The sequence below is a fragment of the Acartia tonsa genome, chromosome 13 (assembly GCF_053477335.1).
Source record: "Acartia tonsa isolate MP-2025a chromosome 13, ASM5347733v1, whole genome shotgun sequence".
Lineage (NCBI taxonomy): Eukaryota > Metazoa > Arthropoda > Copepoda > Calanoida > Acartiidae > Acartia > Acartia tonsa.
In genome coordinates, this window is record NC_137272.1 from 23,481,885 (window position 1) to 23,504,336 (window position 22,452).

The following is a 22,452-nucleotide window of genomic DNA, read 5'->3' on the forward strand; positions in this document are numbered from 1 at the left end:
TAATTTAAAATAAACAATATAACGAGTTACCCCATTGCATTGAATAAAATTGTAAATAATTGATGAAAAAGGACCAATGTTCCGAGATTGGATTCTCACCAAGATAGTAAATGGTGAAAGGGCAAGCTACTCGGCCCCAAAGTTTGCTAGAATGCAGGTAAACCATACAGGACAATCCGTTAAATCCAGGTTTTTAAGGTACAAACAATTTTACTTCTTCCCCCTGTACATTCTTTCCTTTGGTTACACCACAAAACTTGTGTTACCCCGATTTTACCACGAAAGAATATCTAACTGTTTGGCAATTTCAGATTAATTAAATTACTGAAATAATCCTTAAACAAAACCTTTAAATTAATGCCTGTTACTTCTTTTATTCATTGATCTAAAGGGATAAGACATTGGCCTATAAATTAATGTACATCTCCAATGATGATACACAAAATAACCCATTCTGTAGATTACAATTAGTGGTTGAAACGTTTAGACACTTAAATAAATCAAGAAACCAATCAAAATTCAATAAAAGTCCCTAACCCCTTACAGTCGGGCCCCTTGCCGCACCTTAATCGGTCGGGGGGGGGAGGGGGGCGTTCAACGCCCCCCCTTATTATCTCAGTTCCTATTAGAGCTAGAGGGCTAAATTTTCTTGTGCAAGTCCATGGTTTGATAATGAATTTCCGACCTTTTATAAGTCTAAGTCAATTTTCGCTTCCTTCACCCTTTTATTTAACAACCTTTGTTTTTAGGTCTTTTTTTACTTAAAAATTTCAAACGGCTGTAACTTTCTTATTTTTGAAGCTAGAAGAAAATTTTTTTTCCAGAAAATGTTTATTTTTATGTAAATTTTACATTAGAAATATCAAATATAAGTTTCAGCGGCCGCAGCTGTACTTGGTAGCTGCCAGCCGCCGCAGTCGGCGGTCGGCGGGATAACGGCGGCGGATCTTCATGAAATTTTAATATGTTATGTAGACATGTAAGTAAAGCTTAAGTTTAAAATTTGAAGTCTCTAAGTCAAAAATTACGGCCACAGGAGCCTTTTAAAGATTTCTGGAGACCTGGAGGATCAGGACCTGCAGGATCATACCTGGAACCTGAAAGTGACTTGAACACCTGTATTTTATATAAGGATGTACTACTAGAGGATTTTTTAGTATTTTGGTATGATAAAATGCTTTGTTTTAGTCAAAAAAATATTTTTGCTCTTTACCTGGATGACCCTGCCAGGTTTGCTGGCATCCTGTGCCCGCCAGGATGGAGATATTCAAAAAATTCCAACTCTCAGTTATGTGTCATACCCATACTTAAAAAGTCAAGCAGTTTGGGCTCTTTATCTTTCACACACAGAAAATGAGATAGAAAAAACCGGATGGGGGGGGGGCGTTCAACGCCCCCCCCCCCCCGACCGTTAAGGGTTAAGGTTGTTAAGCCAACAAATAAGAAAACGTCATTATAATACTTTGGGGACTAGTGTAATAAACAGACTTATGTCCCCTTCCTACCTAATTTTTATTCCTAAGATATCTTATCAAATGCGGAATTGAATTCGCTAACAGTGTTGGTTTGACTTAAATCACTCAAAAAACCTTACCAATTATTATCTGTATAGGAAAGAACTAGAAGCCAGATGTTGGAGGATCTAGTTGCTAACCTGCAGAATCACGCAGAAACTGGACAGATACCAAAACCTTACAGAAGAGGTTCCTGGAGACCTATAGGTAAACATTTTACTAAAACTATTAGCAGAGATATTCCGTCACTCCTTTCTTATGAACTATGAGTGTTGACATAATTTGCTGGGTTTTTTTTGCACATTTCTTCAAAAAATACAATAAAAATTACATTGCTTTCAAAATGATATGTACGTCAGTGCTTACAAAGCTTTTGATAATAATTTTTCATTGTAGGTCACATGAGGCCTTCATCGCCATTGCTAGACTCAGTGAGGGACCAGTTTGAGGGCCAAGACCAGATGGCAAAGGATTTTGCAGCTGCTTTCGTCAACTCTCTGGCAGAGCAGAATCAGCTGTTTGATATTACTTTCCATGTGGGCCAGGTAGTAAAATCAGCTGTTTGACGTCACTTTCAATGTGGCCTAGGTAGTAAAATCAGCTATTTGACATCACACTAAGTGAGCCAGATAAAAAAATTGACATCACAATCCATGTTATCAGAGTCAGCTGTTTGAGATCACCCTCTCTCAAAGGCCAGGTAGTAAAATTAGCTGTTCAACAATTTTCTAAGAAGGTCAGGTATAGATTAGACTTCACTTCACCTTCCTTGTACTCCAGGTAATAAAAGCAGCTGTTTTCTATTATTTTCTTCAATAGCAGGTATTTAAACAGCTGTTTGAGACTTCTTTCTTTTAAGGTAAACGAGGGTTTTCATGTATAGAGAAAGAGACACTACTACAGAAAGTATTCAGTTCCCAAACTAGAAAAAAATGTCATTTCCAGGGCCCAAATGAGAAATATTAAACAAAAACTAATTCCAGGGCCCCAACAAGAAGAGGTTGTATGGTGTACGCGCCATTCTTGGTGTCAGATCTCGTGTATTTCAAGAAATGTTGTATGGTATTTCAACAGCCTTTGGTTCCCCACAGGTAACATAAACTAACCTAACCTTTTAAAGTCAATTTTAAATTGTTAATTAACTTGTATTTAGACTAAAATTAGATATTTTTTAAAATCTAACCAATTAAATATGTTTTTGTACACTTAACTACAAAGAGTTTGAAAAAGATATAAATATAGATATATTCTTGTTTTTTATTTTAAAAATTTAAAAAAATTCAATTTGCAGGTTCCTGTGGCTGAGTTGTTAGCCCGTCCCGTGCCCACCCTCCACTCCCCCTCTGTACATAACAAGAAACCCAGCTCTAACTTTCTGCAGGTAGAAGCAATTATTTTTGTAAGCTACTATATTATTCACTTTGTCCGTTCGGTAGTCAAACAACGATCTTGTCGAAATCTGATTTTCTCGAGTACTATTGAAGACAGACTGATAATTTATGTTTGAAAAGATATGATAGCTGTGTTTAGTGCCCCGGGCGGGAAAATGGGGATAGATGTCCCAGCTTTTAGACTACCTATTCTATTGGTGTCATAGTAGAGTGAAAGAGGAAGATAAGGGGGAAAGAAACCCCCTAGGAAAGAGATGGGGTATAGGGTATTTCCTGACGTCAATAAAATACGTAGGCCAAAAGAAGTGACATTTATTCCCATTTTGCTAGGACAGCTACAAAAAATGCCTCACCAAATAACATCCAGTTCCAGTATACAGCATACTTATTTTGTTTGTCTGTCGGTCACGCACAAAATATAAATATATTTAATTCAATACTTATGGCTACGCCTCTTATGGCATCTAGGGACACTTGGGTGGATTGGGGAGAGTCGACTCTTCACTTTTACACAAGAAAAGAAATTTTACAATAACTCTCATGAAATAATGACACTTTATTATAATTTAGGTTCCAGAAATAGAGGCTCCCCGTCCCAAATCAGTTCCCAATTCTCCCAGCATCCCAAGGGCTTTTTCAAATCTCAGGTACGAATTGCTTCAACAATTTTCCTCCATCGGCAAATAGACCACAGACAATTTAAAGCACATTTTTGTAATGATTTTAAAATTGTGGTGGGTTAACAGTTAAGTCGAGTTCTACTCGCAAAGACGTCCAAGCAAATAAGTAGGTTGATAGTGGCGTGAAGGGGTAAAATGGTTTTATAAAACAATCGACACAAATCCCCAATGATGATATATAAAATAACTCCTTATATAGAGAAAAAAATCTTTGGGTAAAAAGTTTGGAAACAGCTAGTAATGAACCAACTATTCAAAATTGAATGAAAGTTCCCAAAGTTTTTAAGCTAGCGAAGGTGATGTCCCCTTCCTGTCTGGGTTTAAGTCAACTATGTTGCGTAATTATTGTCTTGCCATATGAAAAAAAACTGATTTTTAACAAAAACTTTTGCAATAATTAAAAACTTAATTGAAATAAAAATGTTTTATTTGTAAATTGTATTGAAGAATTGAATAATAGTGAAGAGTAAATCAGGAATATAGGAATTGGACAATGGCAGATCAAATTATATTTTTATGCATACTTTGCTTTTGGTAGCTTATACATATATATGAAAATAAAAACAGTTTTTAGATTTAAGTCAAAATAGTTTTTTTGTTGCCATATCCTCCTGTCCCTGACTCTGAGAACAACATGTTAACAAAATAACAAAGAAAATGTCTTCAGCACGTACAAACTTTTTTAGAGTTGAGTAGATATTCTATACAACTTAGTATGCAAGTACGTGGTTTTTCCCATATCGCAAATGAACTACAAACAAACTTTTTGAAGAAACTAAAAATATTTTTGATACTTAGTTATGGTTAGGTAAAGGTAAAGGAAGATCCCCGCAGAGATATTATTCTAATGACATGGTATCCGGGTTATTTTAGCTTGGGTTATTATCCCCGAATGGGCTTGTTTTTCAAGAAATAAGTTTGTGTGAAAGCACCCATCAATATTTTAATAAAATTAAGATATGAAATTGTCTAAAAAGCTTTTCTACTATGGGGCATAATTGTTCTAGTTTTTACTCTTTTCAAGTAAATAAAAGAAACTCTTTTTTTTGCGCCAATACAAAGAAAATGCAAAGCTAAGTTTTTTTTTATTTTTACAACAAAAAAATCAAAACTTACTTATATTTATTGAAAAATAGGAATTTAGAAGCTTTTCTGGGAAGCTCAAATTGATTTTTAGCTTACTAAGGATGTTTTTAGAGATATTTTCTAATCGCTTGAAGAAATCATATAATATTGGCCCATTTGGTCACATAATAGTCTCTTTCTTTTTAACATTTAACAATTTCAAATAAAATGTCATTTAATGAATAAATTATTTATATGTTTCTCTTACAGTTAAAGATTTAATGTTAGAAAAAGCGGTATTGCCTACTAAAATAAAACTTTTCTGCCTCTAACTTTCCAGCTAACATTATTCTTTTATTGTTACAAAAATCAGTAATTTATTTTTAAATAAATATTGAAACACAGGCAAAATATTTATTCTTCAAGTTCTCAAAACACTAAAATCAGATTCCGGAGGAATCGAACCCAAACACACTAAGGGACATATATCCCTTATATCTCAAAAAACCAAAATCAGATTCCGGAGGAATCGCATATTACTCGTATTGTTTACATAAGGATTCTCTGTATCCTTTCTCAAGAATAAAATTCAGATTCCGTAGGAATCGAAATTAATATCGCCTTACTCCTTGTTCACCAATGTTTTGTTTTCATTTTTATTGTCTCTCGATCTTCGATTTTCAATTTCCGATCTTTGATTTATTTTTTCGATATCGCTTTTTCGATATCGCTTTTTTTACTTTATTTATTTTTATTTTGTTCTTGTCATTCGTTTTCGACCTCGATTCCGCCTTGACTCAGCCAGGATTCGGGGATTTGACCACCGTTGTCGGGAAATTTATTGTGTCCTGCAACTATTGGTGTGAAATTCCCCTTAGAAACGGACAAAATTTCACACTAAGATCAAACAATTTGTTAAACAGGAACCAGTCAAGCAGGGTTGCCAAGGGATCACAACGGGAATAGCGACTTCTCACAAAGGCTTCGGTTCCCTAATTGTTCAGAACTTATGCTTGGAGGAGTTGCAACTAATAGTAGGAGGATGTCTGAATAATGCAGCAAGATATCGGATTTATTTATTGTAAAGATTTGTATTTTTATACATATAACATTGTATCGGCTTGGCAAGCGTCAAAGTACACCAGTGGCTCCACACAGACATAGTACCTTGGGCTGTCTAAATTCGAAATTATCCAATATCTCAAAAATAAATATTACATATATGATTATCCTATATGATTTTGTTTATTTATTTTTATTTTCAAAAAAAATAATCAACTATGTAATAATAGGAATATGACAAACCTTATTAATTTTTATATTTTCTGTATTTTTAAGAAAAGATAATTAAGTGTGTAATATTGGGTAAGAAAAGATAATTAGTGATGTAATATTCGTCAATATAGCATCCTTAATGATGTTAGGTAAAAGGGGTTTATTTTCTAATTTTTCAAAAAGGGGTACTTGTAAATTTTTTCCGAAAAAAATCACTCAACCTTGCATGACTTTTGAAACTATTAGTACTTGAAGTTTTTAACAAATAATTATATTTGGCTTGTCATTATTGGGTTTATAACAATTTATCTACTTTGGGGCTACTTTGTCCAATCCCTTAACCCTTAACGGTTTTTTCTATCTCATTTTCTGTGTGTGAAAGATAAAGAGCCCAAACTGCTTGACTTTTTAAGTATGGGTATAACACATAACTGAGAGTTGGAATTTTTTGAATATCTCCATCCTGGCGGACACAGGATGCCAGCAAACCTGGCAGGGTGATCCAAAATTTTTTAGCCCTCTAGCTCTAATAGTAACTGAGATAATGAGGGGGGGCGTTCAACGCCTCCCCCCCCCCCCCGACCGATTAAGGTGCGGCAAGGGGCCCGACCGTAAAGAGTTAAGATCCCTGTTAATAGTAGACAGTCAACCTGCTAACAAAAGTCGTAAAAAATTCTTTTTAAAAAGTCTTATCCACTAAAATCCATTATTTTCTAGGCCTCAGTTTCGCTTCGCTTCTCTTTTAAAAACACCTCTTTATCCCTAGATAAATAAGTTTGGTCAAATCAAGATTTTTTACAGATTTTTTTCCCCTAAAGAGTAGAATCCAATCAGTTCAGTGGTTACCAAGATCTTAAGGGACAGACAGACGGACAGACATCAAGCTACTTTGTATTAGAGAATAGAGTTATACACATTTTTAATAGCAAAGCTTTTCTATAATTAGAGTCGGTCCGTCCGTCCGTCCGTCCGAGATAGATAGCTTTTATTCATTAATTTAGGCATGTTAGAATTGTCCTTTTGATTTCAAACTTTTCATGGTGATTCCTGTAGTAGTTAGGTACGATTTAGAAAGCGTATCAAATCTATAATCATTACCAGAATGTCCGTACTTCCAATTGTAAACAAGTTGTTTTTCTACTTTTTTAACAACACATTTTTAAAAGCGAAGCTTTTCTATAATTAGGGTCGGTCTGTCCGTCCGTCCGAGATAGATAGCTTTTATTCGTTAATTTAGGCATTTTAGAATTGTCCTATCGATTTCAAACTTTGCATGATGATTCCTGTAGTAGTTAGGTACTATTTGGAAAGCGTAGCAACTCTATAATCATTGTCAGAATGTCCATACGTCCATTTTAAACATGTTAATTTTTCGTCCGAGATAGATAGCTTTTATTTGTTAATTTATGCATGTTAGAATTGTCCTATCGATTTCAAAAATAGCACGATGATTCCTCTAGTAGTTAGGTACGATTTAAAAAGCGAAGCAAATCTATAATCATTACCAGAATGTCCGTACGTCCATTTTAAACATGTTGATTTTTCTACTTTTTTAACAACAAAATTTTATGTGATCTAATTATCCGTTTGATCTGGTTTTTGGTATATTGATTCCTGGGACAACAAAGAACAATATTATTAGCAAAGCAACTCTATAATCAACTCATAAAATGTAAGTATGTCCAAAAACATTATCCTGTATCAAGCAGTTTTTCAACAAATTTACTTACAATTTTGCTTCGACTCTTATACTTTATATTCTGATTATTCAGTTCAGACACTATACAAGTGTTAATGTCCGTTTGTCCTAATGTTTCAGTGCTTCGCTTTTATGGATGTTGTCATCCTTGTTATGTGATCTAATTATCCGTTTGATCTGATTTTTGGTATATTGAATATTAATCAACTCTATAATCAACTTTTAAAAATGTAAGTACATCCATAAACTTTATCCTGTATCATGCAGTTTTGCAACAAATTTACTTACAATTTTGCTTTGACTCTTATACTTTTACATTCTGATTATTCAGTTCAGACACTATACAAGTGTTAATGTCCGTTTGTTCTACCATTTTAATGCTTCGCTTTTATGGATGTTGTCATCCTTGTTTTAATTGATTTTTTTGGGGGGTTGGGAATTTTTCTTAATGCAATCCCTCTCGGTATAATGATACCCTTGCAGAAATAGTTATAAACTCTCCTATACAAGTGTTAATGTCCTTTTGTTCTACTGTTTTAATGCTTTGCTTTAATGGATGTTGTCATCCTTGTTTTAATTAATTTTTTTTTGGGGGGGGGATTGGAATTTTTCTTGATGCAATCACTCTCGGTATAATGATACCCTTGCAGAAATAGTTATAAACTCTCCTATGAACAGCTACTATTTATACTTTTTAAAAGCAAACCTTTTCCATAATTAGGGTCGGTCAGTCCGCCCGTACGAGATAGTTAGCTTTTATTCGTTAATTTAGGCATGTTAGAATTGTCCTAGCGATTTCAAACTTTGCATGGTGATTCCTGTAGTAGTAAGGTACGATTGAGAAATCGTAGAAACTCTGTAATCGTTACCAGAAGGTCCGTACGTCCATTTTAAACATGTTGGTTTTTTTACTTTTCTAATAAGAATTATTTATGTGATAAAATCATCCGATTGATCTGATTTCTTATTACTGATTCCTATTACAATAAGGTACAATATTATAATCAAGTATTAAAAATGGCAGTATGTCCTGAAACAGAATTCTGTTTTTAAGAAGTTTTGCAACAAATTTACGTATAATATTGTCAAACCTTATATTTTTATATTTTGTATATTCAGTTCTGACACTCAACAAAAGTTAATGTTCGTCTGTCATATCGTTTCAGAGCTTCGCTTTTATGGATGTTATTATCCTTGTTTGTGTGTAATTTAATAACGAACAACTTTGGTTTAATGATTTTCCTATCAGTCGATTAAAACATGGAGAAAAGTGTCATTTAATGAAAGTGTGTTGAAAATTACCAACTTTGCCTCGCCACTGAGATCGCCTCACTTTAACCTATGATTGAATTTCCTAATAATCAATGACTTATTAGTGAAACAAGAAAAATAATTTCCAAATTTAAATCAGTTTCAGCTCTAAGCATGTCTAAAACTTTTATTGATCTTTAAAAAAATGTTTAATACATTTTTTTAACTTTAGGTTACAATAGATTACATGTTTATTTTGATGGAGATACGTTGTGACGTACAGCCAAACAAATTAGATAGAAGCTGCGCTTCTTAAAAATATATCTGGATGTGTGTGATGGGGGAGGGGGGGGGGGGGGTCAAACAAGGTCAAGTTATTTGACCGAAAAGAAATGTTGTTAATTATGTTATATGATACTCAGGGGTTGGGGGAATTATTCATATTTGTTTTTTCTCCTCCCATTCAAACTAAATTGTTCTATCCTTTCTTTGCATCTCAAATAATATTTTATTTCTTATTAAGGTAATAGAGGTGGTTTAATTTTAAGCTGTATTGTTAAGGGGAACCATATTAGTTGAGCGGTTAGCACATATATTGCTTAAGGACAGGTTTTAAGCCATTTTAATAATATTAGTTCAATTTAATAAAGATGACAAACAACATTCACCGTAAATACTAAATACTATAATAAAGAAAAAAACAACATTATGCTATTAAACATTAGCCTTTTGTATTGGAATAAAATTGTGGATAAGCATCAAATTTCGTTTTAATCGGTAGAAAAGTAAGAATACAAGTCCATGTTTAAGGACAAGTCTCCCCCCTCCCCCTTTGCTCAGTATCATACAGAGCAGCAGTGGAATTAACACAATCTTTTGAGCTTAGCTACTTTATGACTCAATATTATTTTCAACAAAACGGTTAAATTGATAGAATTTCAAAATTTATCAGGGATCTAAAGGGACAAGACAATGGACAATAAATTGATGTACATCCCCAATGATGATACACAAAATTAACCCCTTTTTGTAGATTATAATTAGTGGTTGAAACATTTGGACACTCAACTCAATAAACCGATAATTAAAGTCGCAAAGTTGCAACAAATAAGAAAATGTTACTAAATGCTTTTGAGTCTAGTGTAATAAACAGCCCAATGTTCCTCCCTCCCTGAAATTTATCTAAAATCATAATAATGAAGAATGGAGGATAATTTGATATCTCAATCTGATTATAATAAACATTATTAGCACCTATCTTCAGATTAAAATTATTGGTAGTTTGAAGGTTTGGTCAGATGTTGTCATCCTTTTTAATTTTTTAAGAGCTAACCATTTTGTTATTCAAATTTACTTGTTTTAAATTAGTAAATGGGTTAATGTTTGGCTTTATTTCTCAAACCGTTTTATGATGCATTTGTTTGAGCAAACCAGGAGGGAGGTGCCATTGGACCATAAATTACACTTGTACCCAAAGTTTTATAACCAGTTCATACAGGATAATGTTTATGGACATACTTACATTTTTAGGACTTGATTATAGAGTTACTTAGCTTATGATATTGTACTTTGTTGTCCCAGGAATCAATATACAAAAATATACAAAAATCAGATCAATCGGATAATTGATCACATAAAAATTTGTTGTTAAAAAAGTAAAAAATCTACATGTTTAAAATGAACATACCGACATTCTGATAATGATTATAGAATTGCTGCGCTTTCTAAATCGTACCTAACTACTACAGGAATCACAATGCAGAGTTTGAAATCGATAGGACAATTAACATGCATAAATTAACAAAAAAAGCTATCCATTCCGGATGTACAGACGGACGTACATACGAAAGGACGGACCGACCCTAATTATAGAAAGCCTTGCTTTTAGAATATGACAAAACGCCCCTTGCCACTAAAGGGACTATACCCAAATAAAGGAACCTACAGGAATAAGACAATGGCAGATTAATTGATGTACATCCTCAATTACGGTAAACAAAATTACCCCTTCTATACATTACGATTAGGGGTTGGACGTTTGGACACTATAGTTAATAAACTAACCAATCAAAATTCGATAAAAGTCCTCAAAACTTTTTGAACAATGATTTGTTTATTTCTTATCGTAAATGGGAAATTTTCATCAATTTATCGTCCATTGTCTTATTCCTTAAGTCCCCAAAGTTGTTAAGCCAACGAAAAAGAAAACGTTATTATCAAACGTTGGAAACTAGCAGAGAGAGAGAGGGGGGGGGGACAATGGGCTGTTTATTAAACTAGTCCCCAAAGTTTACGATAATGTTTTCTTATTCGCTGGCTTAACAACTTTGTGGTCTTTTATTGTATTTTGAATGGTCAGGTTATTAATATAGCAGTGGTTATACCAACAAAATTGAAAATTCAGTAAAGTTCACCAAAGTTGTTAAGCCAACAAATAAGAAAACGTTATTTTAAGACTTTGGGAACTAGCAGAGAGAGAGAGAGGGGGGGGGGGCATTTTGCTGTTTATTACACTAGTCCCCAAAGATTAAAATGGCGTTGCTACAAAAGACCAACTCTACAAAAGACCAACGCCTACAAAAGACCAACTCTACAAAAGACCAACGCCTACAAAAGACCAACTCTACAAAAGACCAACGCCTACAAAAGACCAACGCCTACAAAAGACCAACACCTACAAAAGACCAACAACTACAAAAGGGTCAATTTTTTAAAAGCAAGGTTGTATCGGGTTCGAAACTATTCCGTTACGTAGCAAACACAGACTTTGGACAAACTGTCGGACGGAATTTTAAAATTCAGCCTGTGGACAAAGTTATTCAAGAAAGAAATTTCGGTTTTGAATTTTGTCCTTGTGTTTTAATCGCCATATTGGATATCATTAAAATTGGAAGATTTTTTCTTTAAAATTTAGAAGATTTTCAAGCCATTATTTGATTACATTGATACAAAAAATAATTACAATTTTTTTCTTGTAATTGTGTCGCTTAAAATCTATTTAAAGCATACATTATATTCATTATATTTATTAATTTGATAAATACAAATATGATGCTACACCAGTTGCAGCTATAGACCTTCCAGCTCTACGATTTTTTGTAGTCGTTGGTCTTTTGTAGGCGTTGGTCTTTTGTAGGGTTGGTCTTTTGTAGGCGTTAGTCTTTTGTAGAACCGACTAGTTGGTCTTTTGTAGGCGTTGGTCTTTTGTAGAGTTGGTCTTTTGTAGCAACGCCATTAAAATAACGTTTTCTTGTGCGATGGCTTAACAACTTTGGGGACTACAGAAGGGGTAATTTTATGTGTCATCATTGGTAATGTACATCAATTTAACAGCCATTGTCTTATCTCTATAGATCCCTATATTTTGATATAATTTCAGTATTTTGATTGATTGGTTCCAAACTAGCAGAATCCTAACTTTTTTTGGCCAATAATTTAATTATTTTTTTTGTATTGTAATTGGCAATTTTCATAATTTTATACTTCATTTTCTAATTAATTAAGATTCATGGTTAAGATTAAATTTAGTTTGAAGTAAAAACAAGAATCATGTAGAATCCATGTAGTGAAAGCGATGCTAAAACAAGGATGACAACATCCATAAGTATCGAAGCTCAAAATTTATTGATAGACATCAGGAAAAATAATCTTTTAGGTATGTTAAAAGACATAAATGAAATAAATCCCGAAACCTTTTAAAAATGTATGATATCTTTTGAAGCATTAAGCTAAGAAGAAAAACGTGAAATCTAGGAATCGATCTAGCCCCCCAACCAATAGCAAGTCTTTAATAAACTTGGTGAAAATATGTATAATGTTGACTTAATTATTCCCAAAAAATTCCAGCTGTTTATCTTGAACAGGAGTCGAAAAATCATGAAAACTTGAAAAACTAGGAAGTGATCTAGCACCCCAACCAATTATCATATCTTAAAAAAAGCTTTTTAAAAATGTTGACTTGATTAATCCCTAAAAAATCCAGCCGTTTATCCTGAACAGGAGTTGAGATAATCATTAAAATTGAAAAACTAGGAATCGATCTAGCACCCGAATTAATATACAAATCTTAATTGAACTTAGTAAAAATATGTATGATGCAAATTTACTTAATCCCTGAAAATTTCAGTTGTCTGTCTTGAAAAGGAGTCGAGAAAATTATGAAAACAAAAAAATCTAGGAATCGATCTAGCATCCCAATTAACATACAGATGGACAAAACAATGTATAGATTAGATGCGCATTTATCATGGGAATCTTCACTAAAAATTTCAACTGTCTTTAATAGGAGCCGAGAAAATCACGTTTCCCCCATTTTGTCTCAGATAGACGGACAGACGGACAAACAGACGGACGGACGGACAGACCGACGGACTGACGGACGGACATTTCGAATGATAGAGTAGCTTCGCTACTAAAAAAACGTTTCCCCCACGTTTCCCCCAAATTTACTATAATCGCAATAATTTTATGTAGACTTATGCACTGTAAATGTTAGTTTGTCCTTTCATTTCAGAGCTTCGCTTTTATGGATTTTCAATATTTGGTTCCTAAATCTGTATTAAAGTTAAATGATATGTGAGCCACAACATACGTAGATTTTAAAATTTAAATTGAGCGGCTCATAGTAATTGTAGAATAAGGTAGGCATACCATTAGAACCAGTATGAAGTCTATTTTAGGTCAACTGACTTAAAACTTGACTTGTTTAAGATTGTAAAAGGGGCTCTTTGAAAAGATTTTGTGTTAAACAGTGAAACTGTTGAAACAGTAAGTTTAAACATTATTGTCAACCATATTTTTTAGAAGCACAGCTTCGCTATAATAAAAATTTATCTGTTCGTCACAACGTATCTCTAATGTAATAAATAAGTAATCCTTAATGTTTTCTATGTACACATAAGATACTTTTTCATAAGCTTCCACTTTAAACTGCCCAAATACTTAGATATTATTTTCTTTGTTTGAAGGGATTATTTGGAAATTCGATATTTCCTCCCCCCCCCCCCCCCCCGTCACAAAAAATAGAGTTAAAAGTATGTTACAGGGATAAAGTTATAATTACAAGATGATAAGTTAAAAGTATTATAGGGATAATGAGTAGTTGGTGTAAAATTGGGAGGAGCAATTTATAGATTCATGGAAAGAGGCGTATATTATAATACAATTAAGAATTATGAAACCATATTTCAGGAAGGAAGTAATATAATTTGAATACCAAGATTTTTTAAATGGTTCAACCTAATGTGACAAAGAGGGAGGAGAAATTTATAGATTCCAAGAAAGAGGCGTATATCATAATACAATTAAGAAGGAAATAATATAATTTTGAATCAAAAATTGTTTGGTATTTACAGTTTGAAAAAAAGAAAATATGTTATCCCACTTTTTAAATCTAATCCAGCCTTTAACAATTCAAGTATTAAAATTCATCCAATTTCCATTGTAATTATAATATAATTATTGATTGATATCAATTTTATATAATTGAATCAATAAACAAATATTTGATATGTTCATTATTACATTAGCTTCATTCATTCTACGATTTTAACACTAGTCTCCTAGCTAAAACAAACTTTGCTAAAACAGATATAGCACTGATTTACTTAATCCTAAATCCCTGTGTTTGCCTGTCAATTCAGGGTTAAATTGAAAATGAAAGTTAAATAATAAATCAATGTTCAGCGTCTCATTTAGTTATTACAAATAGCGGGTAAGAGGGTGGGGGGGGGGGGTTTGGTTAAGGCTATTTTTGTCAAATTTTAACATATTCACTTATTAACAAGGATGACAACATCCATAAAAGCGAAGCACTGAAACAGTAGGACAAACGGACATTAAGACTTGTATAGTGTCTGAACTTAATAATAAGAATATAAATATAAGTCAGCTACTCTATAAATTAATATGCTCCCTCGTCTTTGATAAGAAACTGAATAAGGAAAACGAAATTTCTGACAACTATAATTATATGGTGAATTATATGTTTTACATCTTTCTCAACATCTATATCGTACCTAACTACTAGAGGTATGGTATCATCATGCAAAGTTTGAAATTGATAGGACAATTCTAACATGCCTAAATTAAGGAATAAAAGCTATTTATCAAGGACGGACATACGGATGGACAAACCGATCCTAATTATATGAAAGCTTCGCTTTTAAAAATATCATCCTTATAATAAAGTAACAGGATGTGTGTTTGTCTGTGTGTACCAAAGGATCTCGCTAACCGCTGAACCGGTTGGGTTCTCTTTTACACAGTAACTTCTCATAGGTCCCGGGAAGGTATATAACTATTTTTGGGGGAGGGTACTACCACCCTCCCAAGAGAAATCGCCCCTAGAAAAAAATTACCTCTCCCCCCCCCCCACAAAAAAAATAAACTCCCCCCTCATCAAGTGACCCTAGAGGCCTCTAGGGGCGTAGCCGCTGGTACATAATAAAGAATAAGAATATTTTTCATTAAAAAGATTTTTGCTAGGTTTAGTGATTTTATAATAAACTATAATTATCATATTTGAAAAAAAATATTTGATTATTACAAACAAAATCCATTAGCCTGGCAATATATATGTTATTATACAATATTGCAACGCTAATTGTTTCTAAGACTATAATTTTACATTTACAAAACATAATTAAGTCTGCAATATTCTGACTTTTTGAGGCTTAATTATTGTTATTTCCTTGTTAATGATTGCATATTACATATTTTCAAACAAAATTTTATTTTATTTTGGGTAATTAGTATTGTCCCAAATTTGCAATATTACACGAATTTTAATTTCGTCAGCCCAAGGTACTATGTCTGGCTCCACAACCCTTAAAGGGTTATGCCAACTATCTGGTACAATGTTGCATGGAATTTTTCTTGTAAAATGATATTTTGTATCCTATATGAACTTGGCTTGGCAACTAGGTGGAGACGCAGTTCAGCCAATTCCATGCTAGGTACCTAAATTATGTTATTATGCAATTCATAATATTATTGTGTTCAACTCGAAACTAATAGAATCTCACTAGAAGAACCAAAGCAAACAAAGCATAGTAACCTTTAAATATCATATATCAAATAAAAAATATGTTGTACCTTTGAGGAAAATAAATCTTATCTTATCTTATATCCCTATACAATCCATATGTATGTTTAATATACTTAATATTTATAAAGAGACCTTTTCTTAGTTTCCTCAAATTTTGAGAACAGTAAAGCCACAAAAACATATACATACCAAAATTAGCTGAAAGTATGGAATGTAATGAGAATAATTTTGCCCATTGTTAGCACAGCATTTTAAGTTTATAACATATTGGATAAAAAAGGAATAGTAAACTGTAAAATAAAGTATTACAATTACACAAAGTGCTTAGTGAGCACCTATACCTCTAAACCCACTTATTTTATACATAAATTTAAACTAAATGAAGGAGAATTAGTTTTTTTCCATATGATCAACCCCCCTGTGGGGCCTATATCTGCGATGATCTTACCCTGCAGGGCTACCAGTAATAAATATAGCCTAATCTGACCTAAATTAATAAACACACAAACTTAAAACTACCCCCCTTAATTTTAATGTTAATGTCGTGTGGGTGAGTTGTAGGGACTTTTCAATCAAACTAGAATCCAAGTATGACTCCTAGTCGTTGAACTAACAAAGACCACTAATACACTAGTGAGCTACTACACAATGCTAGTCCTCAAGGACTTTTCAATTAACCTATGACCTTACAGCGTTTTTCGATCACTAGTGCACCATGCCAAGGACCACCCATGCATACCAGATTTAGGGATAAGGCTTCCCCCCTACTCTTAATCCAATCTCTAACGCCTGAAAGAGCAGCAGTAGGTACTAATTTTACATCTTTAGTATTGGTGCGGTATGGGGACTCGAACCTGACACCTCCCCAACAGATAAGCGGACGTTAAACCACTGAGCCATATCTGCGGGTTAAAAAACTACCCCCCTTAATCAATTTTTTTTGAAAACAAGGAGAGGGGGATATCAGTTTACACAAGGGTTACTTATGGGAAAGTTCCAATAAAATATACCCTGAATTTCAAAATACTAAAAAATCGCCAGATCTTTTAACATACAAATGAAATAGAATTACATTGTCAGTCTAGCGTTTTATAGTTCTTTTGGGATACTTGCAAAGTTGGCATTGATGTCGACATAAATAATATGTCAATTATGATACATTTTATTAGCCTGAATATAGACTACTTACTTAAACTATAGATGTAGACACAACAAAATTCTTCTAAAATTGTACATGATTAAAATTCAATACTTATTAAATCCATATATTACCTATACCTTTGTTTAATCTAATTTCCAAGTAGTATATATGTCATCTTAACACGAAATGTTAGCTTGTTACGTTACAGCTTAACATTTTATTCTTTACAAAGACATTTCCACAAAATTATAACAAGATTATTTAATTGATTAACTAAATTTGGTGCGTACACAGGATGACATAGGGGTGTGCACAGCATATTCAATATTTTGACACAGTTTTAATGAAGGATTGAAGTAAAGGTTTTGTACAGGGAAATGTTGTTGTATACTTTTACGGACGAACTTACAGAAATAGAGTAGCTGTCCTATTGAAAAAATTTGTTTATTTTGTGTTAACATTAATTTGCTACTCTTTGTTTACTAATCATATTTTAACTTTTGATATCAACATTAATTCTGGTTACAATAACAAATAACTTGTAAATTAGTAAAAGTTTACATGAAAGTTTCTTGTTTCACCTACCTTAATACTAGTGGCGTGCGGTATCAACAACAACCTTTAAATTTGAAGTTGGGAAGGCATGTCTTCCATCTTTTTCTACTCCACATTGATTACACATTCCCCTGAGCTGGATCTTTAAATCATTTTTGTGGTGACCCAGATCGGGATGAGCCAACTTTCCACCAATGAGAGCACAGCATTTTACGAAATGCCGCGCTGTGATTGGCTGAAATTCGGCTCACCCCGATCTGGCTCACCACTAAAATGATTTAAAGATCCAGCTCTGGTGAATCGCTATGCACGGCACTGCTTTAAACAATGCCTAACTCAGGAAATATCTTTCAGGACACAGATAAGTTCAGCCTGGGGAAAACAAAAAGTTGACCGACTCGCTACACAGGTAAACAAAGGATTCAACGGCTATCTATCTGTTTGTCAATCTATCTATAACTCTGTCTGTCTATCTATCCATCACTCTGTTTGTCTATCTATCCATCACTTTGTCTGTCCAACATTCGGTTTGTTTTTGAAAGATTTGACTGCACTGTTAGCAAATTTTTTACAGTATAGGTATTTGTCTAATATTCTGTTTTAGGCAATTTTTAAAAATATAAGACTATCTTTTTTTCAATTATGCATATATGTTCAATGTTTATACATATGATTTTAACCTATTTGAATTGATTTATCTTCTAAAATGTTATTTATGTTGTCTAATTGAACTAAATTTTCTATAATAGGATAAACGAAAGTGGCCAAGTGAGTTGGACTGTTCGGCCGACGGCAAAAATCGGCCGGGCAAGCTGGCCGACGGTTCAAATCTGGCCGTGCCGCGACTCAGCGTGTGTGCAGACGCTCACAAAGTGGACAAGAACAAACTTTTGCAGACAGAATTTGTTGTGCCAGAATTTGATCCTGATACCTTCCAAGTTTTGCTGGATTATCTACATTCAGGTGTGAATTTGCTATTTAATACCTATTTAATTGGAAATCTCACTTAATCTCATTTTATAAAACCTCTCCCATATCTCCTTATCATCTTAATATAGCTTAGGACCCAAACAATACTTCTTGGAATATTGTGCAATAATCAGTCCTACCGTTACTTATATTATTTGGCAGGCAGACAAACAGAAATTCTATTACTTTATAACAAAGGATAAGGAATGAAAACTAAAGGATGCTAAGCATTGATATATTTTCAGGGAGCTGTCCCCTGTCCTGTTTGGCTATTCCTGGTTTAATATCCGCAGCTGAACATTACGATCTACCAGATTTAATACAGGTATTAATAGGGAACAACAAATTAATTTATGCTTTTTTATATATATATATATATATATATATATATATTAATGACACCTAATTGTTGAAAGAATCTTGATTTCAAAACAAAAGCACAAATTTAAGATATATGGACAGAAATCTCTGATTTTAAATAATTTTGAAGTTCCCTTTTTTCAGGCAAGCTTCCACCATGCCAAGCAGTTTATCCGAACAGAGATTGCTTGCCAGATGCTGTGCTCTCTTGAAAATTATTGTTGGAGATATTGTGCCGCTAGTGAGCTAGTCAATATGATTCTGGCTTTTATTGAAACAAGGTAATTTTTTATTATATGAAGTACAGAAAAAAAGCTAGGCATAATATGGTTCACGAAAATTTTTGTTTAATTAAAAATTAACTATTTAAAACATTTAGAAATTAAGCTTAATTAGCGCAGCAATATTGCGCTATCAAGTTAAACAAAACAATATACAGTAAAAGTTTTAACAATATTAATGTAAACTTTGTGAAGTAATGGTTAAAAAATCTCTAATTATGAAATATCTATCAATAAACTAAAAATATATGTAGTCAATTTTATTAAATAATGTACGGTCATAATTGTGTACCTAATAGAGAAGTAAAGCTTGATTCAGCATACTAACAAAATCACTTTATTGCAGGGCCTTGGCAATCTTTCAGAACCGGCACTTCCTGGACCTGTCCGAGTCCATGGTGACCATGATCATGTCCAGAAACCTGGAGGTCCCGGAGCTACACAAGTTCGAGGCCATGCTCAAGTGGGCCAGCAATAAGGTCAATAAATCACCAAAAAAATGCTTTATTTTGCCCTTAAGATTTCATATTCCCGAACAAATTGTATCTACATTTTTCAGAAAAGATTTATCTTCGTTATATTTTTATGCTATATATGAGGGGGGGGGGGGGTAGGTAAATCCCTTAACATTGTCCAAATCAAACACCTCCCTCTCTAAACTAAAAAAAAATTATTTTAATAAAAAAAACAGCCTGGCTGTAAGTAGAATGACATGAAATAAAATTATATTCCAAGAAATGATGCATAAAATATATGTAAAGGATGGCAGCATTTAAGTATCGATTGTAGCGTAGCATTTATGGTTAGAAATTTCACTATAACGGCCCTTAAAGTGTCAAATTTGTCACTCAACCCCCTCCCCCTTATCTTTAGAATGAAATGAATACTAAGTAAGGGGGGGGGGGGTTGATATTTCGTTTTTTTGCATATAACTAGGTTAGGTAATATTGGGTACATGGTTTTGACACCAAAGTTATATGCCCTGCACATTTAGGGGAAATGCACAGGAAAAAAAACTATCCCCTCATATTTACAATAAAAAGGATCAGTGCTCAATTTGAGGGAAATCACATAAAAGATCAAATTAAGATAACTTTTCTTTCTACAACCGACGTATACAATTTTTAATACTTTTGCTTTGATAATAATGATTTTAATTTTAACATATTTCAATTAAAAAGAATGCATTTTTATCTAGGTGAAACCAAAGGTTGCAATAAATCGAATGGAAGGAAAATTAGAATTTAGGTAAATATATATTTCCAGTATGGCTCGAAACCGATCAATATCCATTGAATTAGAACCTGCAACATATTTGAAAATAGATAAAGTTTACAATATGATTTTGCGTTGTTGTTTTAAACTTTTATGTTTTATGTCATTAAAAACAATATTTATTACTAGCGGCTGCGCCCCCTAGAGGCCTCTAGGGGCACTTGAGGAGGAGAGAGTCAAATTTAATAACCCAATTTCTTATTTTAAATTTTTAAAGAAAAAGTAAAAAAAAATTTTGAGGGGGGGCGAAAAAAATTTTTTTGTTTTAGTTAAAAAAAAAAAAAAAAAATTTAAATTTTTTTTTTTTTTTTGGGGGGGGGATTTCATTTTTTGGGGGGGTTGGGGGTGTCCCACCCCCCAAAAAAATAGTTATAAACCTTCCCGGGACCTATGAGAAGCTACCCTGTTAAGGAGAACCCGATCGGTTTATTGGTTAGCGAGATCCTTCGGTACAGACACACATATACACAGATACATAGACACATAGACATCCTGTTACTTTAGTATAAGGATTACAATAATTTGAAAAACAGGATAAAAAATAGGCATTTTTCAAAATAACTTTTATCAAGATTTTAGATTTAAGTTCTGTATATTATAATGAATAAAAATATGACACCTGTCACACCTGTCATTTACTTTGTTGTAACATCATGGTGATTATGGGGGAATAAAAGAGTAGTACAATTTGTATATTATTATCTACAATTCAAAACTTTAAAATATTTCTTTCTTGAAAACCACTAAAAAACATTTATAAAACCCCTGGATGAAAAAATACTAAATTATACATATTTTAGGAATTGTATGGAAAGGTTGTCAAAAGATTTGAAGTTGTACAAAATATCGCCACAGGTAAATTATAAAACATGTGTGCCCTAAAAACTATAAGCCTCCCTCATTTTGTCCAGATTGTTATTGAATCTTTTTTGATATTTTTATTTTATTTAATATTTGTTCTTTTTTTAGGACTTAATCAAAAGTGTTCTGCCCAGCAAGGCCATCAAACACGAGAGAATTCTAGAAACTTTAATGTACCAAGCTAATTCTGGAATGTACAGGATCCATGATAGCTACCTGGAAGAGTTTCAGGTAAAATCACTTGCGATTTTATGATTAGGATTAATGGATTAATTAGGAAACGTTGAATGTCTTTCAGTCAATGGATACAAAGTTAGTTAGATAGGCTTAATTTTGTATGACAAGTTAAAGTGAATGGTATTACTTTTTAATTAATTTACCAACCTTCCCCCCCCCCCCCCACAAAAAAAATATTTATTATAAAATTGGTGTGATTGATAGATAGTTAGCTATTTATATTTTGTTGTCCTTGAATCCTTGAGTCAAGCAACTAGAATTGTTTTTTTTTATATTTTTAGCTTTATACATGTTGACATAATTGTCCTTGATGTACTAAACTCTTTGAGTACATAAATGTAAATTTTATATTATTGGTTTGTCAAAATATTTTCATATTTGTTTAATATTCACAAGTGAGGAATAAGGATTCAACAAACCAATTCTATGTTTTTTTTTATCTTTTGAGGCACTGCTTCTTTATAACAAAGTACATCTATACATCCTTTCTAAAGGTCTGTCATTTAAACAAATAATGGTTGTTCAGAATAAAGTATTTTCTCGTGTTTATTCGAATCCGGTGGATAGGAACCGGTTCTCATCCATACGAAAAAACCATGTCTAGCATCGAATTATATCCAGCTTTCTACGAATATAAAAATGTACAATCATAAGATTAAAACCAGTTTTTTAGCCCGTGCCTTCGGCACCTCGGTGCTAGAAAAACTGGTTTTAATCTTATAATTATACATTCTATATCCGCGGAAAGCCGTTTATAATACGATGAAAGAAATAACTATTAGTATCTAGACTAAATATCTATTTAGTCTAGATACTACAATATCTAAAAGTTTAGACGTTAGAATTTCTA

The 22,452-nt window shown here is 32.9% G+C and overlaps 1 protein-coding gene across 5 annotated transcripts in view; it reads left to right on the forward strand.

The window, feature by feature from the left end:
* Window positions 1-22,452, forward strand: part of rsh (Rap GTPase activating protein radish) — a 106,727-nt gene that overhangs the window by 80,758 nt on the left and 3,517 nt on the right. For all 5 annotated transcript variants that reach the window (XM_080146082.1, XM_080146083.1, XM_080146084.1 and 2 more), the window contains 14 exons: window positions 68-157; window positions 1,613-1,721; window positions 1,911-2,059; window positions 2,498-2,605; window positions 2,806-2,895; window positions 3,476-3,552; window positions 17,974-18,028; window positions 18,369-18,582; window positions 18,834-18,913; window positions 19,093-19,229; window positions 19,576-19,708; window positions 20,428-20,477; window positions 21,305-21,359; window positions 21,474-21,596. In XM_080146082.1, the coding sequence (XP_080002208.1) occupies window positions 68-157; window positions 1,613-1,721; window positions 1,911-2,059; window positions 2,498-2,605; window positions 2,806-2,895; window positions 3,476-3,552; window positions 17,974-18,028; window positions 18,369-18,582; window positions 18,834-18,913; window positions 19,093-19,229; window positions 19,576-19,708; window positions 20,428-20,477; window positions 21,305-21,359; window positions 21,474-21,596 (1,470 nt within the window). The remainder of the gene's footprint in view (window positions 1-67; window positions 158-1,612; window positions 1,722-1,910; window positions 2,060-2,497; window positions 2,606-2,805; window positions 2,896-3,475; window positions 3,553-17,973; window positions 18,029-18,368; window positions 18,583-18,833; window positions 18,914-19,092; window positions 19,230-19,575; window positions 19,709-20,427; window positions 20,478-21,304; window positions 21,360-21,473; window positions 21,597-22,452) is intronic.